Consider the following 23072-nt stretch of genomic DNA (forward strand, 5'->3'; position numbering starts at 1 on the left):
TGTAGAAATGATATCATCGAAAGCGAATGACGAATCATGGCACTCGACTCTTATCTTATCTATACTGCCGTAACGCACTTTCGTTGCATTTGTACGGATTTACACCCTAGTTGCACCTAAAGAAGTTTTACTTAAAAATATTTGATTAGTTTGTATTTTGTAGTTCTTTATTTCTAATTCAATTTACGAAGTAATTTGAAATAAAATAAAAAATCCTTTATCACTTATGCGTTTTTTTATAAAAGAAAAGAAAGAAAATTGGTGATACATGTATTAGGACGTTGGTGAAGCTTGGAGTTTAAAATGAGAAAGAAAATGTTTTTTTTTGTTGCTTACTTGAAAGGTTCCCTGACATAATCCTGATAGGATTTCTGGAACATCTTTCTGCTTCATCGTGCATTCCTAAATCCAAATAGTTTATAGAAGCATTGCCCAGGTCATTGCTGGTCCACTGTCTCTGGTTATTGGTCCCATAATCTTCAAATCGTTCATCCTTGTAGAACTGAAAAATAAACATTTTAGCCCTAAATATTTTTATATATCTCTTGTAAGTTTTACCTTTCCATTGGATACTGCAAAGGATATCCAATACGTACACATCAGCCTGTTTGATTTTCTCGGTTTGTGGATTAAATCCTTGGAACTCGGGATGATAATTTTTTTTTGGTCGTATAGTAGTGTTAGGTGTTTAGCAATTTCTGCATAATTTTTGGGAATTAGAAAAATGTCCACAAATGCATTTGCGTACCTAAAAGATCTTTCACTATTATATGGCTTAACTATTATTATTATAATTGATATTTAACTTTTTCGATACGATGTCGCCTAAGTTAAATTATTTATGGTTCAATTTGTTTAGAAGTGTAATTTTTAATATTTTTTATGATGATTGCAAAATCTTATAATATTTTAAAAAAGTACTGTTGGCTCTTATAGCAGTGCCACTTCAGCAGAAACCTTTTCAAATATTTTATATATGTAACGGATTAATTAAATTTTATATCTATTAACTCCCCGGAGGAGAAGTTTATGTTCTCATTAAAAAATACGATTCGCTAATTGTATGCTTTCTCGACGTTTCATGCCATTCTGAGTCGAATGACACAAAATTTGGAAAAGTATGTGTTTTGTGTGTGTGTGTATGTGTGTGTGTGTGTGTGTGTGCGTGTAAGTGAACAGATTTTTTATTTTAAACTTACTCTCCCAAATACAAAGCCAAACCAGCAGCCACATTTGTGTATACAGAATTATTGATGTTGAAATGATCCTCATCTGGTCCCATTACATCTAAATACAATACAAAATATATAAAATTTCACATTTTAAGCATAAATGCTAAAACAAATATACACTAAAATTTCAGAAAATAATTTTACTTACAATTTATATCGTATTTTTGAGTCGAAGTATTAAATTCAACCCTGGAGCTCCAAAATTCTGCAATGTCCAACAGCAAATCACACCCGTGATCCTAAAAATATGTTAGAATTTTTTTTAGTGATTGTAATATCAGTAAAATTTCGTTAAAACTACATTGGAGCTTTTACGTGGTAGATACGTAACATGAAAGACACACATGTACTTAATATCTACGTAAACACAACTTGTTGTTTTTGCTATGTTTTAAATTTAGTGTGAAAGAAAAACATTTATTTATTCCTTTAATAAGTAGTTTATTAAATTGGTTAAACAGAGCTGCAAAAATATTCAAACGTAGCTAAAACGAAACAGTTACCACATGATACAAAATGAATACATGTTTGTGTCTTTTCTGTTACGTAACCGCCACGTACAACGTATTATTGATTTCATCTCTATCTTGTGGTTTACTGAACTACATAACTTTAGTATTTTATTTATTTTATTTATTTACTTGTATCCAAGGATCTTCTGGTCCTTAACTGCCAAGTATTGCCTGATGGCAAAAGAAACGTCTGCGGTGATATGATGTTGATATTTGGCAACTTCTGGGCAACAGGTTGTGTTGTTTCGTAGCCTGTAAAGGCACTTTCCCAGGGAAACCTAAAAAAATAGAAAAAAAATATTTTAATTTATTCATCTAATATAAAAAATACAAATATGTATTAAAATTTTGAGTCTCTTAGTCCGAGAGATTTTCTTGAGGAGACAAATATTTATGATTTAAAGAAAATATTATAAAGATTTTTTAATGTAATGAATTGAAAACTTCTGAGTAATTTATTATATTGAAGCTGAATGCACGTCTATAAAGTGACTGTTTTTTTCAATTAGTAGAGTCTTATTTATTAACTAAATAAATTTTTTTATCAACTTAAAATAAATGTTAGAATTTTACTATTTTTTTTACCTAATACCGCGGCAACCGATTTCCGCAGCCAAATCTTTGGCAGCAATTTTTTTTGAAGCTCGATATTGCAGCAAAATTTCAGCTAAATCCGGTCGCAGCAGTAAAATTACTGGGAACATCCAAATTTCTGTATCCCAGAAATTATGACCTAAAAAAATAATTAAGCAGTTAATACATTTTTTTTATACGAAATTAGTGTAGGAATTCTTACCATCTATATAGTAGAACTGCAGTTATTGTATTTGTTGTAACTTTTGAACTGTTGGTGCTAGGTAAATGAAATATTTGGCAAATTTATACAAAATTAAATTATCTATAATATTGTCCAACATTATAACGCCCTAAACCAACTCGGTATACTTCAAAACGGTAACTGAACACAAAAATTAATTTGAACGTGATCAATATCACCCGTAATTTTTTCATATTTTTCATGATATCTCGGCCAAATAAAAACCTTTGCATTTTTGAAACTTTGCACAAATAGTCTTCATAAGTATATTCACAAAATCTAGTACTTATATTTTGGGTTCCGTACCTTCATAATCCAAAACTTCACTTCCTCTCGCCAAACTTCCAGGGCTCAACCCGAAGAACTCCATCGGTTTCTGGTTCGTTCTGGTGGACGGCAGTGAGCTCAAAATGTAATAGAGGCTTCCGTAAACTATTTTAGCCTAAAATAGTAATTGATAAACAAAATATAAACTGTGTAGTGATATTGTATTAAATAATTTATTTATATTTTTGTAAATTACTAGTTTTAAAATCGCCTTCGATTTCGATGCGAGCTTCGTTCCAAGTTTCTTGCCAAGCCTTGATGTGGGTGTCTAGTAAATTTTTTGGCGCCAAATTTAAAACTGAGGAAAAAATTATAATATTAGTGAAATCTATATTTTTCCTTACATATAGCAAACCATGTCCACTATCCATATATCTCATAATTGAGCTTGTGCGGATAAAAAACTAAGTGAAATGCGCTAAGCCCATATGATCTTATGTTTAGGTTTTTATTTTTTACTCGAATTGTTTTTTAATTCACTAACAAATATTGTAGTATTTTACAATCTTGATTAATTGCACCAATTTTTGATGATATTTGCCTACACACTTTAGTACATTTTTTTTTAAGGAGAGTCTTTCAAAGTCGACCGACATGAAAAATTTTGAAGTCATTTTTCAACAAAATGTCTTAATTCTTGAAAACTTGGTGCAAATGTGTCATTATTTCTAACTGTGGTCCTAGAAATGTTATTCACGGTTCAAGCTCCAAAGTTTAAATGAACAAAAATAATAAAAGTCAACACAAATAACCGAAAAATTAGCACAATTTCATCAAAGCTCCCTAGGTTGTACTTAAAAGCCCATAATTCCCAAACTACAATAGAATTTTTTTTTTAATTTGTTTATTTTTCTCATTGACGTTGAGTTCTGGGACCCCTATATATATCATTTCTACAAACCATCCAATATCTCTTTCTCAGCAATATTTCTTTTATTATCCATGCTCTGAACCAAAACGACATCAACGACATCCAACGGTTGGATTTCAACATCCGTGGCATTCACCCAGTACACGCAAACTGGTGTTAAATTTTTCTGGTAGGTTTTGTTCTCGGCTAGGGCAGTCTCGCCGCATTCCCTGTAGATGCCTGTTCTTGTTTTGCCGTTGTTGAAGATGCCGGATTTTGTTGGATCGAAACGTATGTCTTGGCTTGTGGGACCAGGATCGCATTCCATTGGAATGTGTAATGTCCTATTAACTAGAAAAAAAATTAACTGACAGACAGAAAAATATCTTGAAAATTTTATTCTGAGGTTATTTTGTTTGTTTATTACTCTATAGTTATAAATGATTGTACAAAATTCTTCACTAATACGTCTTATGTATAATTTTTGTTCAAAATGTAAAACTTCAGTTTAAAAATGTCTATTTTATGTTTTAATGTGTTAATATGTTCTGTAAGCATAGTTTTGAATTGTTTGGGATTTTTAGAATTGTTTTCTTTGTAGTTGAAGTCGGTTTTATTAAACTTTGTCAAGTTTCACTAATATAAGTTAGGTCGCAGTCTTAACAATTGATTCAAGAAGATTTTTAGGTTTCTATCTAGGATGTTTGTTTGTTCTTGTAAAAATAGTGTTAGAATTTGTGCTAAAAATGCTCAAACTATTGACTAGTTCAATATGTTAGACTATAACATGTCTACTATGATAACAAATACTAAAATCTATAAGTTTTCTCACAAACTTTTGAGATTTTTTTACATTTTTGTTTAAAAAGTACTGCATTATAGATGATTGAGAATTAAATAGTGATTAATTTTTGAAAAATATTTAAAAATAGTTTTAGACATGCTAGAACTTTGTAATTTCGATATGTTATACTTAAATATATCTGCTATGATAAACGATAATAAAATCAATAAATTTTGTCACAAATATTTGAGATAATTGAAATGGAATTCTTATATCGGTACAGAATTATTATTACTTCTATAGTGATTAATTTTTAATAAATCATGTCATGTTAATATTTATCACGTTGAATGCCATGCCTACATAAGTCATAGGAGAAAAAAAGTTTTATTTTATAATAATAAGATTTAAGACTGTCAATCATATATTTTGTCAAGTTTTCTTGACATTTTAGTAACTAAATTACCTAATAAAGTTATCCTGAATTTTTTTTTATATTATTGTGGCGATCAACGTGTTAATTAAGTCAGAGAAAAGCTTATAATTTTCTTACCAATATTTCTAATCCTGATTTGAGTTATCAAAGTCCTTGTATAAAATTTGTGGGCGTAAATAAGTTTTTCATATATATATTCTTTTGTACGTCGTAGTGATCTGTGAATAAAAAAATAAAATAAAATGTGAATATGTGAAAGATGTCAATTTTGAGAAAAAATATATTAATAATAGACATTTCCTTAACATGGTCATTTTCGAATTTCCTTGCTCCCAAGGGCTCAAATGGTTCCAAATTGATAGAAAACAATTCTCTCGAAGTTTGAGCTCTTAATATAAATATTTAGATAGAGCGCACGCCAATTGAAAGTTTCTTATATTTGTTATTAACAAACGTCATTAAGTAAATTCTTGCGCCATCTGTCGTGAAGTCAAGTATTATGACACAAAAGAATATTTATAAACCACTTAACTTTGATAAAATGAATATGCAAAAAAATGATGAATTAAACTAATAAAAATTATTTCTTACTTATAAATTCCTTTCTTAACATCCAACTCATAATGTCCCAAACTCTTCCTTTCCAAATGTCCTCCAAAATTTTCCATCGATGGCCCACACCTTATATGGGCCCTAATTCTGGCCCTATGACTCCTACCACCTTCACCATTATACAAACCGTTCATATAAATTGCATCAGAGGTCAAAGTGTACCCCAAATGGCCATTGGCCTCAGTTGGGAGTAAACGTTCATTTTTTGGCAACCTGGAGAAAAATGGGAAATTGATTTATACGAAATTTAAAATTAAGATATCATATTTTTTGATTTTTTTTTTCATATTTTAAGTGAATTAATTTATCAAATCCAGTTCATATGTGTATCATTCAATCTGCCATACATATACTGTATCTTTATATTATTTTAATTTCTGGCACATCTCAGCTGCTTTTTAATAATGTAGACATTTTATTTTTCTTATTCATACTCATGAATTTATTATACATATTCTAATATTGTCGAGGCTCATAAGTAAATTGAAATTTTTGGCAGATGACAGTTTTCATTTGCTTTTAATGCAAACAATGACATGTCGCTTTTTGCAATTTTTCCATTTATTTCTACAATATTGCACATACATCCCAGTACTTTATATTCACATAAATCCTAGAAAATTTCCTTAACAAACTTCAGAAAGATTTATCAAAATCCGAATAACCGTTCAGAAGGAGTATTACAGTAAGTGCTTGTAATTTAATATAAACTTTATATAATAGCAATAAAGCTCAAATTGATTCTACGTTTTAGTTAGAAAACTTTTGTATGAAAAAGAAAAGGGCTGTTTTTAGGGTTTTCCCGGCAATTATTCGATTTTTTGGACTTCAAGGAACATTTTAAAAAAAGATTTGGCCAAATTGGTCCAGGCGTTGTTGAGTTATGCGCTTACCAACACATTTTGAGATTCATTTTTATATATAAGAAGATAAGATATCAATTAACTATAATTATTAATTATTACTAAGTATTTTATTTTTTTGCTTACTGTGTGGATTTAAAAATATAAGGTTCCGTACCAATGTCGTCAGGTTCAAAAATCCAATCTTCGTACGAAATTTCATCTGGTAATTTGTTTATAACAATTGCACAAAAACATAATTTTACACTAAAAACTAATAATACGTAACTAAATAGTTTGAGCATTGTCTTGCAAAAATAAACAATGGGAATGAATTATTTTTTTCACAAAGCCACAACATTGATAAATTATAATTGTTTTTATTTTTATTAACAAATTGTGTTTTTGTTGTTAATTTTCTTGGAGTGTTTACGTTTCGAACAAATGCGAAGGAACTGCATTATCATAAGAAATTGTCAAGTTTGATTACAAAGTCATTGGTGGTCAAAAAACGGCTCGAGTTATATATATATATATATATATATATATATATATATATATATATATATATATATATATATATATATCAATATGAAAAATACAACACTCAGATTTTTCACATACACTTTATTTAATAATTACAGACGTTTCGAGACCATGGTATGCCTCATCTTCAGTGCAATTTCAAAAACAGTTACTCATATACTACATATTCTTTAATATTTTATTTAAATTATATTTAATTTTTTTAAAAACAAAAAGCACAAACTATCTCTTACAATGCTTGACACAGTACTAAACAGAAATATTTGAAAAAAAAATTTAAGTGTCGAAGATTTTCAATCTATTTACTATCTTCCTATAAAAATGAATTAAAAAAAAAATTAGTAAGAATAGTGAATTTCTGAACTTAGTCTTCAGTTTTTGGTTATTTGCTTACATACTTTTCATACAAAATGTTATATGCAATATAATTTAATGTTTGTTTGCTTTTATTACTTTATAACATTATTTTGTCTTGTTTAAGTAAAAAATGATTCAGGATTTTCAATTAAAATTTTGAAAGCTTAACGGATGTAATATATGTTACTGTTACAATTTCTCTTTTTACTTCTATTTTTTGCATAAAAGATCAAATTAATCTAAATCTAAATTTAAAGATCTACAAAAATTGTACGTTTATCAAATTAATTGTTAAGACTGCGACTCTATATATATTGGTGAAGCCAGACAAAAATTATTGACTAATATATAATAAAGTAAAATATTTGACTACTACATATTGCAGTTTTCAAATATGTAACTATGAAATATTTTTTTTATTATAATATTAAATTAAATATTTCTATATAATTTTACTATCATTGGTTTCCTTTGTTTTTTACAAATGCAACATAACATTTACTTGTATATACATATTTATAAATAATATTTATCTCATTGAACTTGGGAATGTGTCAATACGTCATCAATAGCTTATCGATAGTTTTTTTATCTGAATATATATATATATATATATATATATGTTTAATTTGAGTTTAATAATCGGGCGTAACATCAATAAAAAATCTATTTTATTGATGTTACGCCCGATTATTAAACTCAAATTAAACATATATATCAACATCAAATTCAAGACTATTCAAAAATATATATATATATACATATATATATATATATATATATATATTTATGAATGTTTTTGTGTTTTTCTCCCAAGAAATCCAAAATCTTGACAGAAGTCTGTGACAGACAGGTCGGAAATGGGTTCTTTCACATATGTATAAAAGAACCTGTATATATTTATATATATATATATATTTATATATATATATATATATATATATATATTGTGCAAGGTCAGAAAACCTTCGAAAATAAATATCAGCAACACGAAACTCAATAATTATGTACAAAATCGAAAAAACTTATTTTTAAAGTTCAATCATCTATTTTTTTAATATTTTTCCTGATAAAATAGTCTAACTTAAATTACAAATAATCAGTTTTCTAATTTTGTGTTTTTCTGAACAAATGGATAATAAAACATAGAAAAAAACTCTCTTTAAATTAGTAAAATATTTATATCCTTTCTTTTGTTATTGCCATTAGAAGAATTGATAAAAATAAGGCAACTTTCAGCAAATTATAGGATAAACCTAAATTGATATTAAACAGAATAATATATAATATATAAATTATTTTTAGCATACTGCAACAAATAACGCAAAATCTTTAGAGCAATACATCAAGGTACAAATTGTAGAAATTTACAAAATCTTGCCAATTAAATTGCCATCAAGTGACAAGTGACATTTTGAAAAAAATTTATTTTTAACAAAATGATTGTCAAAATATTGTTTAATACTACTTGATAACTTTCACAAAGCGAACAGGTATCATTTCTTTTGTTCATACTTTTTTTGTACATATGAATGAAAAACGATTCTGCAAAGCGTCTCTGCAACGTATTCGCGATAAAATATTGTAGGAACTTCAAAATTGAATCTATGATTATAATTTTATTATGATCCGTAATCATAGTTTAATTTTGGTTTTTAATTTTGAAATTGTTCGTTTTGACTTTTTATTAAATGCTGCCTTGATTTACCTACATAAATAGTATTGCAACCTTTACAGTTAATTTTGTATACTATTATATTTTGTTTGGTGATGTTAAACTAAGGAACAAGTAACACACATACACACACACATATATATATATATATATATATATATATATATACATATACACATATATCTTTGTATCTATTTATTCATTACAAAAAGTCTTCCAAAATGGGAACAATTAGCGTGCTTTTTGGCATCGAAACTTCATACTCTCTTCTTGTATGTCGTCGTTGTCTAGTGCGAAAATAAATAAATCTTTGTTAAGTAGAACTAGAAGAACAGAAAAGCAACCCCTGAGAGGACACTACCCTCTCAGCCTCCACATATTTTGAAATTGAGCCAAAATTGTTGGAAATTCACTCTTAATAAAATGTCCGATATAAAGGATACATGATAGTAAATAATAAAATTAGAGTAAATGAAGTAACAATTATTTTAAACAAATTGATCAAAGTCAATATTTGTTGTTAGATTTTTTTCTCGTAATTGGATGAAGGGTTATCCTAATTAATTTACAAGTTTCTTGCAAACATCTGAAATCTTGTAGTTAATTTTATACAAAACTAGCAAACCCGACGAACTCCGTTTCGCCACCAGATGGTTTCGTGAGAAAGATGAAGACATTTTTTGTTTGTTTTATATTTGAAAAGGAAAATTTGATTTTATTACAGAACAGTAATGAATTTATTTCGATTACAAAAATGAAGTATTTTTTAATTGAACTTCTCTAAGTAAATAAAAGTGAATCCGCATATTATCCGTTTCATTGAAGTGCTCTTTGGTAAACCACATTTTTTGTTTTTTGGTCTGACCTTAACACAAACAAAGCGGATGGTTTTTCAACTCGTGAACAGGCAACGTATAACTGCACATGTGAAAAACAATGATTTCCTAAATAATCTATTTGAAATTTATCCCGCAAACACTAAGCGATTGGCCTTGCGACTTGTTATTGCGAACGCAAGGCTAACTGGAAATTGCAATCGTTTGAAGTCGGAATCATTGGTATGTCCCCAAATCGCCAGCAATTTTTGATTGAATGGTGAAATTCAGCGCGTGTACATCATTATTCTTTGCGGCAAGAATTGTTCGTTGACTTAACCAAGCATAATTCTGATAATTCTCACTAATGTCATTACTCGAATTTTTAATTACGGTGCGTGAAGTTCCAGCAATTTGCATTGAGGCACGATGCCATGCACAACTAATTTTCTTAGCTATAAACCTTGCGGAGCCCGAGACCTTTCCAACGAATGCAAAATTGGTTCGTGCGTTCTGGAGTTATTTCGTCAGGAAGGAAAACCTGACTTATTTTTATATATATAGAAGATATTTTTCCTATTTTTTAATATAAACCACTAAATCGCATCAACTAAATTAATGCCTATAACTTTATTCTTTCCTCTTATATCATTTTTATGAAATTGATATCCTTTTTATTTTTATAACCAAGCCAGTAAATATTAACTTTAGTTGATGATGTACGAGTACGAGTACGAGTGTGTTATTATATAATATTTGCTCCTATGATAATAGCACTTTGTGATAATCAATTAATTATTAAATGAATCCTCTGGCTAATTGCCATAATCCTTAAATGCATATAGCCAGGATAGATCTTTTAGTATTTGTAATATAAATATACAAATGTATATATACATTTACATGTATGTATATATATATATATATATATATATATATATATGTGTATGTGTATTGGTTGAAAGCAATCAGGATAAGTGGCGCTAATTACTCTGTAAACTGATATAGCTACTTTTGATTATGATGTATATTTTAATATAAAAGAGTTATTAGGGTGGTCTTTGATATGGATATTTTCGAATTTCTTTGCTCCCAGTGGCTCAAATGCTTCTAAAATGATAAAAAAATATTCTTTGAAAATTTTACCTGTTAATATTAACTTTTAGATAGCACGCAATTCAATCAAACTTCGTATACAAATAGCATGAAAAAATTTTGAAAATTGAAAAAAAATGTTTAGGTATAACTTAGCGACAAATTTTGAATAAAACTCATTCATTTGTTCACTAAATTAAAAACATTTTTAAAATTTTTGAAATTTGTTTCATGCTATTTCCATATAAATCTTTGATTGAATTGCGCTTTATCTAAAAGACAGTATTAAGAGCTAAAACTTTCAGAGAATTGTTTTTTATCAATTTGGAACCATTTGAGCACCTGGGAGCATGGAAATTCGAAAATGTCCATATTAAGGACCACCCTAATGTACATAAGTGTGTGTTTTTGTGTTTGTGTGTCGTTTTCATCTCACAGATAATTTCCATGCATCGTTTATACATAAAAACGTCATCCGATCCTTGTATAATAAAATAATGTGCAAACGATATAGCAATTTCCATAATTCGTTTCGGGGGTGTTAATTTAAGCAAAGTGCCCCCTGAAAAAAACACCAAAAATACATATCTATATCTATATATCGTTATTATTCATTGACCTAATTCGTTTGGCCATTCGGGGGTATCTATTTCATAGTAGAAAAATAAATAAAATATATATATATATATATATATATTTATATATATATATATATATATATATATATATATATATTATACAACCAATGAATTTCTTTTGTACGTTTTGCCACTTAATATGTGTCATTATTTTCTGTATATTAACAAAAACATAAAAATTGAGAAATCATATGAGTCTTATCACCAAAATTTTAATAAAAATATTTGTATTGCTTGTACTACTATTTAAATTATAATTATAAACATTATTTATTTCATAATACCATCATATTTTATAATAGTCATTTTTTAATAAACAAATTATTTTTCATCTTGCTTCCAATCAAATCGTTTTATCTAACAATGGTTCTAGTTAGTAACAAAAAAATGAGGAATGATATAAGTCATATCAACATAATTTTAACAAAAATATTTTTTTTTGCTTGCTACAGTTTCAATTTAAATTATAATTATAAAAATTATTCATTTACTTTTTTAATAACATACTCATAAACAGATAAAGCTCCAAAAAAATAATTTCAAACTCACCCTGAAACCACTTAAAATTTACTTGCAATTCACCTTGAAATTGCGTTGAATTTTAAATAAATTTAGTAGAATTTACTGGAATTGACATAGAATATGAACGATAATAAAATCTCTTTAAAATTAGAATATATCTTAAATTATAATATAAATTAAATTAAATATATAATAAAATTGGCATATATTATCCTATCTAATATAATTTGTTTATTTTTTTGCAGATTAATCCACCCAGTATTTCTTCTTGAAGTCCTATCTCGGAAAATGGTAAGTCTTTAGATTTTTTACAAAATAGCTAATAATTTTGCTAAAATGTACATTTTTAATTATTAATTATAAATCGTTACAACCTAAAACTTATTCTACAACTTTACTATATACTGGATATATTTTTTTATTTTTTTATTAAAGAAATCTATATATTGTACATTAGGCAGAAGTTTCAGCAAGATACAAAAATCGACAATCATTTTATTTTTAAATTAATTGTGCTATCCGAAATTTAATTAAACACCGATTATAAGTATAGTCAGATTATTATATTTTAATAGTTATTCGTGATGAATGCTATAGCATCCACGTCAAGATGATACGAAAATATAAGATAATATAATATTATCCAAAGAATCAGTTCCTCATTACCTGGACAGGTATAAAATTACAAAAACGTAAGGTTATATAAAATTAAATTCAAAATTTAATTAATTATTTTCAAAATGGTAAGTCCTTAAATTTTGTACAAAACAGCAAATAATTTTGCTAAAATTAGCAATCATAAGCGAACAACTTATTAAATATAAATCATTACAACATAAAACTTATTTCACAACTTTACTATATACTAGAGAGATTTTTTTATTTATTTATTAAATTTTTTTTTTATTTATTTATTTATTAAATTATATATTGTACATTAGGCAGAAGTTTCAGCAAGGTACAAAAATCGATAATCATTTCATTTTTAAAAAAATTGTGTTATCCAAAATTTAATTAAACACCGTTTATAAGGATAGTCAGATTATCATATTTTAATCGTTATAAGTGATGAATGCTATAGCATCCACGTCAAGATAATACGAAAATGCAAGAATACCCAAAGAATCAGTTACTCATTACCTGGACAGGTATAATAATTACAAAAACCTAAAGTTATATAAAATTGAATTCAAAATTGAAAATTTGAATGCTAAAGCATTCATGGCATTCATTTTCAAAATCAGCAAATAATTTTGCTAAAATTAGTAATCATAAGCAAAACAACTTATTAAATAAAAATCATTACAACAAAAAACTTATTTTACAACTTTACTATAACCGGAAATATTTTTTTTATTTATTTATTAAATTTTTTTTTATTTATTTATTAAATTATATATTGTATATTAGGCAGAAGTTTCAGCAAGGTCAAAAATGGACAAAATATTATTTTTAAATTAATTGTGCTCTCCGAAATTAAATTGAACACCGTTTATTATACTTTAATCGTCAAATTATTATATTTTAATCTTTATACATGATGAATGCTATAGCATCCACGTCAAGTGTTGCGCTTGTATTTTACGCCAAAAATACCCAAAGAATTACTTAGACATTACCTGGACAGGTAATAATTACAAAAACGTAAGGTTATATAAAATTAAATTCAAACTTTTAAATTTGAATGCAATAGCATTCACGTCCGCGAACGTGTTAGGATAATTGTATTATTATTGTGTGCAAAAAATATGTATTTTATCTCGGATAAGATTTGAGCTTAAAATATTTTATGAAGACGCATCGTTTGCAATTTCGCGAATTGGCCCAATCAAAAATTGGCAACTCGCCAAATTGTAGCAATCGCCTCTGGAACAAGGAAAAAGCAATTCTCCTCTCATATACCATCATACCCTAACCCTATACTATATATAGAAAAAATAGAAAAAAATTATCAGAAATTTTTACGGCAAAGTGCCACTTACACCTAGCCTAATTTTTCTATTTCAATTAAGTCTTTTACTATATCTCTAAATATTTTTCTCAGTGCCAGCTTTTAAATGTAATACGTGGAAAAGCTGATTTTCCTCCCCAAACTTTTCTTTCATCCCCCAAGTTGAAATGTGTATTTACTCATTTACTACTTCATATTAAGCTTTCATCAAATTCGTTCCATTTCTTTTCATTTGCTTTCTATACGATTCGATCTTTCTACTTTTTTATTTTTTTACTTTCCTTTTACATTTTTTTCTTTTTTTCTATTAGTCGTGTGGGAATTTTCGTTAAAAATATTTTTAGTTCGCGGGAAATAGGAAAATGCGAAAATGTGAAATTGCCGTACATGACGATTCGTTTTATGAGGGAAATGTACAGGGGCGGATTTATAGGAATATAGAAAAATCATAATATAGAATTCTTGTGTCACGATGTTGGCTATAATACTCTTTGAAAATGCTTGACCGATTTTTATGAAGTTCTGTATGACTGATAATAGAACAATACTAATTTTTCATTTCACAAAATCAAAGACTATAGTGCTTGCTTTTTCTCCAACTTTTTTTTCCAATTTTTTATCCTATTTTTTTTTCCCAATTTTTCCCCCTATTTTCCCCCAATTTTTTTTCCCAATTTTTTCCCAATTTTTTCCCATTTTTTCCCATTTTTTTTTCAAATTCTTTTTTCCAAAATTTTTTTCTCCAAAAAAATTAAAGATTATAAATTCCCATGATTTTTCTCCAAAAAAATCAGACTATAAATTTTCATGGCTTTTCCCTAATATTTTTTTTCCAAAATAAATGTTCATGATTTTTCCCGAAAATAAATGTTTATAGTTTTTCCCCAAAATTTTTCTTTTCAAATTTTTTCCCCCAAAAATTTTGAAGTTTTATAATTTGTACTTAAAAAACACATACAATCCTAAATTTTTACTCTCCTGCCAGATTTTTTCCCAATTTTTTTCCCACAAATTTTCTTTTCCAAAAAAATCAAAGACTATAAATTTCGATGGTTTTATCTAAAATTTTTTTTCCCAAAAATTTGAATTTTGAATTTATGTTTTATAATTCGTACTTAAAAAACACATACTTAATAAGAATTATTTTAGCGATTAAATAATTTTCAATGAATGTTTTGACATAATTTTTGTTCAGACCGTTTTTACAAAATTTTACTTCGAAAATCAATTTATTTTTACCAAGGGTTGTCCAACCATAACACTTTTTTCTTAAATTTTGGAGTCAGTTTTCTATATTTCGATTTTTTTTCAATTCGGAATTGAAAAGTACATACTACCCTACATTTTTAAGCCTGCAGATCATAAAATATATATGTTACCAAAACCACTAAAATGGACTTAATTCACATTAATGAAGAATACCAATTTTTTTGAAATCAATATAGTATGTTCACGCCTTCGAAGTCAAAGCATTCGATATGTAAATATAAAAACAAAAGATATCTATAAAATATACTAAGATATTTTAGTAATCCAATAATTTGTCATCCTGTTTCCAGTCAAGTTTTTTTTATCTAATTATTATTCTAGTTTTATAAATAAATAAACTCAACCACTTGATACTCATATATATAATTTTATAAACTGACAATTACCTTTACATTAAAAATTACTCACATAAAATTTATCTTGCGTAACATTTCCCGGACGTCTATAGACACTATTGCTATTGTGAATTTTGAAGTTACATTTAAACGATTTACATTTATATCGGATAACAATTTTTGTTTGTGATATTATTTCCAAAGTCAAGTTTTAAAATGGCAATAGCAAAACATTTCGTTTGCAGGACCTTCTTTACAATACCCAAACTCACAGTTGCATTTATCATGACAATGTCTAAGGCAAGCACTGTTGGCAGTTTCTGCATTCATCTCGCAAATATCTGGGATTGCGATTTCGGTATCCGTCATGAAATACTGAGCTGAAATAAAAGAAATAATATTATAATAAACTAGTGATGTATAGCATCGTGCCTTAAGGCAAAATGCTGGAACTTCCCGTACCGCAATGAAATATTCGAGAAATTTTAAACGTTTTCAAGTATATTAATACAAATACTGTGACTTTCATTATTTTTGCCATCTTGCTATATCTGAGCAAATCAAATGTAAATCATAAATCATAAATCAATTCATCTCCAGAACATTAACAATCGTCATTTCATTTCGAATTTAATTAAAAAAAAAAACAGTTGCCTAATTGCATTTGCAAATAATTCTGTGCGACATTTCACTTATACTGTGCTTAGCTTGGCGGCATTTTCACATTTTTCTATAGTTTTCACAAAATTGGAAAATTTCTCGTTCTTTTATCTTTTTTATCAAAGCCACCCTTCTAAAAATATCGCCAACTTGACCAAAGTTCTCAAAAATAATAGGTATTTTCAAAAGAAGCATTTATTTTTTACTTTTTTCAAATTTTAAATTGTATGAATGTTTTCAATATTCTCAGGAATGTTCAAAAAATTCAAAATCCTCAAACAAAAATAATTTTTCTTTTCTGAGCTTTTAAAAATGTTCTCAAAAATAATAAGTATTTTTTAAAGAAGCATTTTTTTATTTTTTTCAAAATTCAAGTTGTTCGAATGTTCTCAAAATTCTCAAAAATGTTCAAAAAAATATTAAATCCTCAAACAAAAATAATTTTTCTTTTCTGAGCTTTTAAAAATGTTGTCAAAAATAATAAGTATTTTTAAAAGAAGCATTTTTTTATATTTTTTTTCAAATTTCAAATTGTTCGAATGTTTTCAATATTCTCAAGAATGTTCATACAAATTCCAAATCCTCAAACAAAAATAATTTTTCTATTCTGAGGTTTTAAAAATGAACTCAAAAATAATAAGTAATTTTAATAGAAGCATGTTCTTTCAAATTTCAAATAGTTCGCATGTTTTCAAAATTCTCAAGAATGTTCAAAAAATTCTAAATCCTCAAACAAAAATAATATTTTTTTTCTGAACTTTTAAAAATGTTCAATTGAGATACAGTAAATTTCAGCAATTTACCTTGAAGCATTATGCAACTAAATTTGCAACCAAAGGACACGAGCCCTAAATTTTCACCCTTCTACCACAAACCCCAATTTTGGACTAGTCATTCTAGTAATCGAATAATTTTTTATCTCGCGTTCCATCAATGAAAGCTTTTGGTACTGTTATGAAAAAGCTTAAACTGTACTTTAAAAAGTGATTGAATTTTATTAAAGATTGCCCAATTCTGACACTTTTTAAATTTTGGGTCAACTTTATTTTTTTTTTAATTTTTGAAAATCTATCACTCTTCTATTTCATAAAAATTATTTCAGTAGCCGATATATATAGTTCGATAACTAGTAAATTATTTTTGTAAACGTTTTATATTTAATTTCTATAAAAATTTCAACAACTAATATGAACCAGGAATATTTATATATTGCATGCATTGCAGTGGGTAAATCATCAATATAATTTGCATTAGCTGCATCTTTTACTTATATACCACACACATTTTTATACTAAAATTTTCTAGAAGTATTTCTTATGGCTAAAGCTAGTATATATATATATATATATATATATATATATATATATTATAAATATTAAATAAAATCTTACCTCGATAAGTGCTGCTTATGCAATCATAAGGAATTTGACGATTAGTTTTTACCGCTCCAAAAAATGCCAATGATAATAGTAATAATGGTAATAATATAATCTTCATTCTTGTTTAATTAAAGTTGTACTTAAGTATTTATTTAATTATAGTTTTTGTATAAAATGTAATATTTTAGCTACGAATTTGCTTATAAAAATTTTTCGTATCAAAAGTTTTATTATGAAAATGAAATGTGGGAAAACAAATGATTTGACATGGTAATATGATTAGTAAATGTAATTTGAAAATTGTTTTTATTAAAAACAAAGTCACTGAAACAAATATATGTGACAGTGACATTTTTTGCTGTCAAATTAATAATATTACAATATATTAATTTATGGGTGATTTGTTAGTATACCAATTTGCTGTAGGGTAGTCATAAAATGATAAATAAATTTAAATTAATTAGTTTTGTATTAAATTTTTGTAAGTATTTTATCCATTTCGGTCCTGAGTCTTTTATCCAGTTCGGCAAAAGTAAATTTTTTCGTCGTCGGTATTCAATCAAGGAGTCGTTTCTGCGAAAACGTTTTTCGCCGATGAAAAGCCAAAAGTTGTTTGATTCCTTCCTCCTGCTCCTGGTGTGTATGTGAATTGTGTGAATGAAACGTAATCACCTATTTATCCGCAAAAGGAAAGAAATAAAATAAACGACACGGAAGACGGAAAGTAAACTTTTGATTCGGAAAGGAACTGGGAAATTCATAAATAGTATTGTATTGGTAATTAGCTGGATGGGAAATTAATAAATTGATTGAAGAACTTACTTTAAATATGTTGCAATTGCTTCTATAAATTGAGACTGATTTTAACACGTTAATCGCCATATCAGTTATATGTGTCTGATGCTAAAAAGTTCTACATGAGCCATATGAGACATATATGTCTGAAAAATTGACCTGGAAATTTCTTGGCTTGTCGGAAAAAAGGCTATAATATAGAACCATGGCAGTCATATATGTTTTCTTGATACATTTTTAACTTTACATTTTACGTTACCATGGTCTATGTACATTTTTTTTGATATTGTGTCAATTAACTTGCTAAATTATAAACTGAATGTAGAAACTGTTGTGATCTATTTAGATCAAACAAGGATTGACTTTAAATATTAGCCAAATTTTTATTACCACATTTTTTCTCTAATTTTCTTTTTAGTTAGCATTACATTTTGTCCTTGTTTTTTTCTCTCAATACTACCATGTCCTTTGTGCTCAATTTCCAAAAAAAAACAAGTCTTCAGCATTTTTTTCCGTCATAGCCTTTTCAGTCATTCTATTTTCCTTCGATGACATCGTGCAATATGCATTTTTCTTTAAAAGTGCAGTTTCTTTAGACGACGGTAATTTTCCTTCTTAATTTGTCATCTCAGAGACTTTCTTCAGAGTCCATATTTCTAATCCGTAAATGATTATATGAAGGAATTTATCAATTTCTTTAGCAAGTCAAGAAGTTTTCTCTTCAGTAGAGTGCTTTCTTAATGTTTAAGTAACTATTTATTTCGCTTAGTAATAGAGCTAATAGAGACATAATATGGATTGCTCGTCAGAAGAGTCTACTTATAATTTTTAGATGGATTTCCAATGAAATTTGTTGACACTCGTTTTTATTTTTCAATAAATAGATTGTTTTCTTGATAGTGACTCTTTTTATCTTCTTGGTCAATATTTAGTTTGCTCGTCAGTACAATCCTTTTCTTACGATATTGAGATTCAACTTGTTTTTCAGTCGAGTCTACATTTTGATTCCTAAATTGTTATTTAATTAGCTTGTTTGTAGACTCTTTCATTTTCAACTAATTTTGTAGTAAATTTTTCGTATTTTTCATTAACTTTCTCAAGTTTTCGTATTTTTCATTAACTTTCTTCAAGTTATAGTAATCGCAAAAAAAACTAAAATGAAATTTTTCATATATCTTTACATTTCAGAGGTTTCTGAACATTTTGGCATACCTTGGAAAAATTGATGTATGTTTGGATACAATTTTTGTCCACGATTTCGGGCGCACAAATTAACCGATTTAAATAATTCAAAAAACATTCGGTTTTTATTGATAGGAAGACGTGCTGATTAGGTTTTGATAAAGACAGATTTAGCCGTTTCGGAGATATGGGGCAAAAAGTTCCAAAAACGGTTATTCAGTTTTTGACAGAATATAGTACCCGATTTGAATGGTTCAAAAAACATTTCACTTGTATTGACAGAATGAAGAATTGATGAAATTTTTGGTAAGGCAATGTACACATTCTTAAGTGTTTTGAGCGATAAGATCGACTGTGTATATTTTATGAACGATAAAATACATAGTGATTATAATCATCTATTTAAAAATGCATAAAACAATTGTTGTAAATCATTGATCAATTTTTATTGATTACTGATTTATTCCTTCGAATATTTAATTGTGGTACGGAAAGTTCCAGCAATTTGCCTTAACGCACGATGCCAAACACCACTAGTTTTTAGTTACTATTTATTTCACTCGATAATAAGTTCGTCTGTAGTGTCTATTATAACTTCTAGATGGAATTTCAATAAATTTGTTGACAATTTATATTATTTTTTTAATAGATAGATTAAGGCTAAGGTCAAGGTATCGAAATTTAATTTATCAGTAAGAACCCATGTCTCTAATCCGTAAATGAACAGAGTGTTTCATATGGAGCAATTTTTCAGTTTATTTAGCAACTCAAGAAGTTTGTTAGAATTTTTTTATTTTTGAGTTTAAGTTTTTTTATAATATTCTATATTGTTAATTTATTCATTTTAACCCATATAAAGTCCTTGCCACTCGTTGGTATATTCATCTTTTTTATATGTTTGATTTTAGGTTGCTCTTTTATGACTTTATTAACTTCCCGTAGGGTAAGTTATAGTAATCGTCCAAAAATCGAAATCAAAAATTTTTACATTTCTCGACGTTTTGAAGGTTTCTGAACATTTTGGCATACTTCAGAAAAAATGGATGTGTGTGTGTGTGTGTGTGTGTGTGTGTTTTGTATGTCCGCTTTTTTTCGTCCACGTTTTCGGGCGCACGGATCAACCGATTTGAATGGTTTAAAAAACATTCGATTCCTATTGATAGGGAGATGTGCTGATTAGTTTTTGGCAAAGGCAGGTCCAGCCGTTACGGAGATATGGAGCAAAGAGTGCAAAAAATAGAAAGCGAGTTTTTGAGGGAACGGATCAACCGATTTGAATGGTTTAAAAAACATTCGATTCCTATTGATAGGGAGATGAGCTGGTTAGTTTTTGGCAAAGGTTGGCCCAGCGGTTCCGGAAATACAGAGCTAAATGTTAAAAAAATGGCAGTTTTTGAGAGAACTAAGTGTCCGATTTAAATTACCTAAAGAACTTTCTGCTTGTTTCAACAAAATAATTGATTTTGGAAAAAAAATTTTTTGTTTCTAATTTTTTTTTCAAAAATTTTTTTTTGTAATTTTGGATTAAAAATTCAAAAAATCACCCAAGCTAAGCACAGTCTAAGCGCCACTCTGGTACAAATGTTTACCCAAGTGCGTTTAGACTGTTTATGTACTGGGGCACTTTTTCAATTTTGTGAAAATTATTGAAAAATGTGAAAATGCCGCCAAGCTAAGCACAGTATAAGTGAAAATGTCGCACAGAATTATTTGCAAATGCGTTTAGACTGTGACTATGCGGGGGCACTTTTTCAATTTTGTGGAAATTTGGCAACTATTTTTTTTTTTTTTGAAATTTGATTCGAAATGAAATGACGATTGTTAATGTTCTGGAGATGATAAATTGATTTATTTATAATTAACTTTCCGTAGGGTAAGTTATAGTAATCGCACAAAAATCGAAAATGAAAATTTTTATATATCTTTACGTTTCAAAGGTTTCTGAATATATTGGCATACCTTAGAGAAAATTGATGTATGTGTGTGTATGTGTGTGCGTGCATTTGTGTGTGTTCAGATACAAATTTTCGTCGACGATTTCGGGAACCGGGATGAAGCAATTTGAATAATTCAAAAAACATTCGATTCGTATTGATAAGGAGACGTGCTGATTAGTTTTTGTCAAAGGCAGGTCCGTTCCGAAGATATGGGGCAAAAAGGGCCACAAACGGTAACTCAGTTTTTAAGAGAACGGATCGTCCGGTTTGAATAATTCAAAAAACATTTTACTTGCATTATCAAGATGAAGATTTGATCAAATTTTCATGAAAATAGGTCTAGCGGTTTCGGAGATCTAGTAAAAAAAGTAAAAAAAAAATAATATTTGGCGGTCAACAATAATCATTAGACATTAGACATATGCACATCAAATTATCAGATATTTTTCAGAGATTTTAACAATATCAGAGATTTTAACAATAAGTATACATTTTGTTAACATTCCTATGGGTTCCGTACCAATGCTTATGCTTTAGACACCGACGCGGCGCTTACGCGCTTCGATATTTAGTCTCTATGCATTAAAGCAGTACGATTGCTTTGAAAAAAAGTTCAGAATTTCCAAAATATTTCAAAATAAATTTTTCAACAAAATGTAAGTTTTTGTCAAAAATTTATATAGTTCCTCAAAATTCTATTTTTTTTCAGAGTAAATTTTTTTCAAAAATGTTAATCTTTTCAAAAAAAAAATAATTTTTGGTACGGGAAGTTCCAGCAATTTGCCTTAAGGCACGATGCCATGCGCCCCACTAGTTTACGTTTCTCGTCAGTAGAGTTTTTCTTTCACTTTCAGGGTGCTACTTAACTCGCTTACTAAATATAGTGCTATTTTAATTTCCATGATGAGATTCAATTTGCCTACAGAATAATGACTACTGACGCGTATGAAAAAGACTCTACTAACACATTAAAAACGGAATCTAATAAAAAAGGACTCTACTGACGCATACATTTCAAAAAGGAACTATATTGAGCTTTAAGAAGAAACTCTACTGACAAGCAATTACAAAAAAGAGTGAAATGACTACTAAGGAGCCAGTACAGAAACAAAGAACTCTACTGACGAGTAAGCCAAATACAACTGGCTTACCGACGCGCGATTGAGAAAACTCATCTCGCAATTTAATTTGCTCGTCCTTAGTGTTGTATTCTAATTCCTCGTTGATATTTAATTATCTCGTCAATCGCTCATTTGCTTTATCTTTCTAGGTCGGTCTTATTTAAAGCCCGCGTCTCTGATTCACAACTAGTCACACACCAAATGTACCATATTTATACATTTTTCTGGTAAAAAGTCACCTCGCACCGCCCTCGTCCTATTTTCAACCCATCATCATCCCACTCTGGCTTCGCCTTCCTTGCCTTCGTCGTTGATCGAAAGAAAACACATGTTGCCACAACCGCCTCAACCGCATGCCGTCGTCGTCGTCGTTGTGTTGCGAA

General features: G+C 28.1%; 1 protein-coding gene across 1 annotated transcript; it reads right to left on the reverse strand.

Annotated features, from left to right (window-relative positions):
• Window positions 1–417: 417 nt before the first annotated feature.
• Window positions 418–17088, reverse strand: LOC113367902 (protein-glucosylgalactosylhydroxylysine glucosidase-like). The gene is given in 17 exon segments (XM_026609476.1): window positions 418–502; window positions 559–592; window positions 595–660; window positions 663–748; window positions 1200–1287; window positions 1381–1473; window positions 1881–1979; window positions 1982–2022; window positions 2330–2477; window positions 2868–2993; window positions 3085–3186; window positions 3790–4089; window positions 5076–5176; window positions 5550–5783; window positions 6560–6635; window positions 15888–15995; window positions 17079–17088. Coding segments are annotated over 17 exon segments (1797 nt in total).
• Between the last annotated feature and the right edge of the window lie 5984 nt (window positions 17089–23072).

This window comes from Ctenocephalides felis, unplaced genomic scaffold (assembly GCF_003426905.1).
Source record: "Ctenocephalides felis isolate EL2017-DRISC unplaced genomic scaffold, ASM342690v1 CF-g0.4_SCAFFOLD_01170, whole genome shotgun sequence".
NCBI lineage: Eukaryota > Metazoa > Arthropoda > Insecta > Siphonaptera > Pulicidae > Ctenocephalides > Ctenocephalides felis.